Consider the following 1632-nt stretch of genomic DNA (forward strand, 5'->3'; position numbering starts at 1 on the left):
GGTGGTGGGGAGGCTAGGCCTGGGAGGCTGGCGGCAAGCAAGGACGGCGGCAGGCGCGGCCTTAGGCACGCGAGGGCCTGCCCGGCGAGCCGAGGCGTGGCACAGCACACCACCGCAAACATCAACAGCAACAGCACCACCCACGCCGCCGCACAACGCACGCTTTCTAAATCCTCCGCCGCCTCGGCAGTCGTCTTCCGCGCCGCCAGCGCCATGCTGCGCCGCGTAGAGTCGGTGATGGGGCTGGGGCTCGCCTGGCCGTCCCGCCAGACCTGCAGGCAGCAGGCGGCAAGAGTGGTCAGGGGTGGGTGTGCGGTGGGGTGGGCTGTTGCGTTGGCTGGGCAGCGACGGCCGCGGTGCGGGCATTGCAAGAGCAGAGGAGGCAGTGGCCGCAGGGGAAGCTGGAGCTGTGTGTGTGTGTGTGTGTGGGTGTGTGCGCGCGTGTGCGGTGGGGTAGAGGGCAGGGTGCCAGGGGCTCGGGTGGCGCAGCGGGCGCTTCACTCCCCACCCCACGCACGCCACCCACGCACGCCACGCGGCGGGGCCCCTCGTGCCCACCCACCCGCAACGTGAAGGTGAACACGGAGCCCTTGCCCTGGCGGGAGGCGACGGTGATGGCACCGCCGTGCGCCTCCACCAGCTGCTTGACTAGGTTGAGGCCCAGGCCGGTGCCGCCGTACCGCCTGGTGGTGCTCATGTCCACCTGCGGTACGATAGGCGGTACAACGGGCGGTGCAGGCTGGCGGTTGGTCAAATGCATGTGGGGCGTGTATGTGTATGTGTGTGCGGTGAGAGGTGAGGCGAGCGCAGCATGGCAGCCGGTGGGTGGAGGCGCCAGGCAGGGTTGCGGGAGTCGACAGGGGCAGGCGCCCTCCCCCCACACCGCGCAGGTACCATGTGGTACCATGCAGCACCCCACCTGCGCAAAGGGCGCGAAGATGTCCTCCAGCCTGTCCTGCGGGATGCCGATGCCGGTGTCGTGCACAGACACCGACACCACCTCGCCGTTGCCGCTCACAGATGCATCCACCCAGATGCTGCCCTGCGGGCGAGGGAAGGGGAGGGCAGGGGCAGGGGCGTGCGTGGTGGAGAGGCGGGGAGGGAGGCGCGACATGCTGGCCGGCGCCGCCGCGAGAGAGCCGGCGGCGGCGACGATGGCGAGCCGCATGCAGGCGGCGGCTCCATACAGGAAAGGGAGGCCAGGCACGGAGCAGGGAAGGGAGGCGGATGAGGAGCAGCACTCGGGAGACGGGACAGTGAATACACGAGGGGCGAGCCAGGCAAGCCGGGACGCGGCGGCGCCACCGACCAGGCGCGTTGAATACATGCTGAAGTAACTTAATTCAACTTTAATCGACTCGCCCCCCACCCACCCGCTCTGTGAACTTGCAGGCGTTGCCCACCAGGTTGTACAGCACCTGCACAATGCGGCTGGTGTCGCCCACCACCTGCAGGGCACCGGGGGGGGCGAGCAGTTGAGTGTTGTAGGGTCGGTGGTGGAGTGGTGGAGAACACATGTGTTCGTGGTGCACACATGTGTACGTACACATTTGTGCATGTGTGTGGTGTGTGTCACATGTGTGCATGTGTGTGTGTGTGTGAGAGAGATATACGACGCCGGCCCTCCTTGTT

At 67.6% G+C, this 1632-nt stretch overlaps 1 protein-coding gene across 1 annotated transcript; it reads right to left on the reverse strand.

Annotated features, from left to right (window-relative positions):
• Positions 1–13: 13 nt before the first annotated feature.
• On the reverse strand, positions 14–1558 carry CHLNCDRAFT_132895 (hypothetical protein; the record flags this gene model as incomplete). Its single annotated transcript, XM_005851926.1, has 6 exons — positions 14–27; positions 155–272; positions 563–703; positions 920–1042; positions 1374–1448; positions 1547–1558. 6 exons carry the CDS (start codon positions 1556–1558, stop codon positions 14–16), a joined length of 483 nt encoding a protein of 160 aa, XP_005851988.1.
• Positions 1559–1632: the final 74 nt, after the last annotated feature.

This window comes from Chlorella variabilis (genome assembly GCF_000147415.1).
Source record: "Chlorella variabilis unplaced genomic scaffold CHLNCscaffold_1, whole genome shotgun sequence".
Taxonomy (NCBI): Eukaryota; Viridiplantae; Chlorophyta; class Trebouxiophyceae; order Chlorellales; family Chlorellaceae; genus Chlorella; species Chlorella variabilis.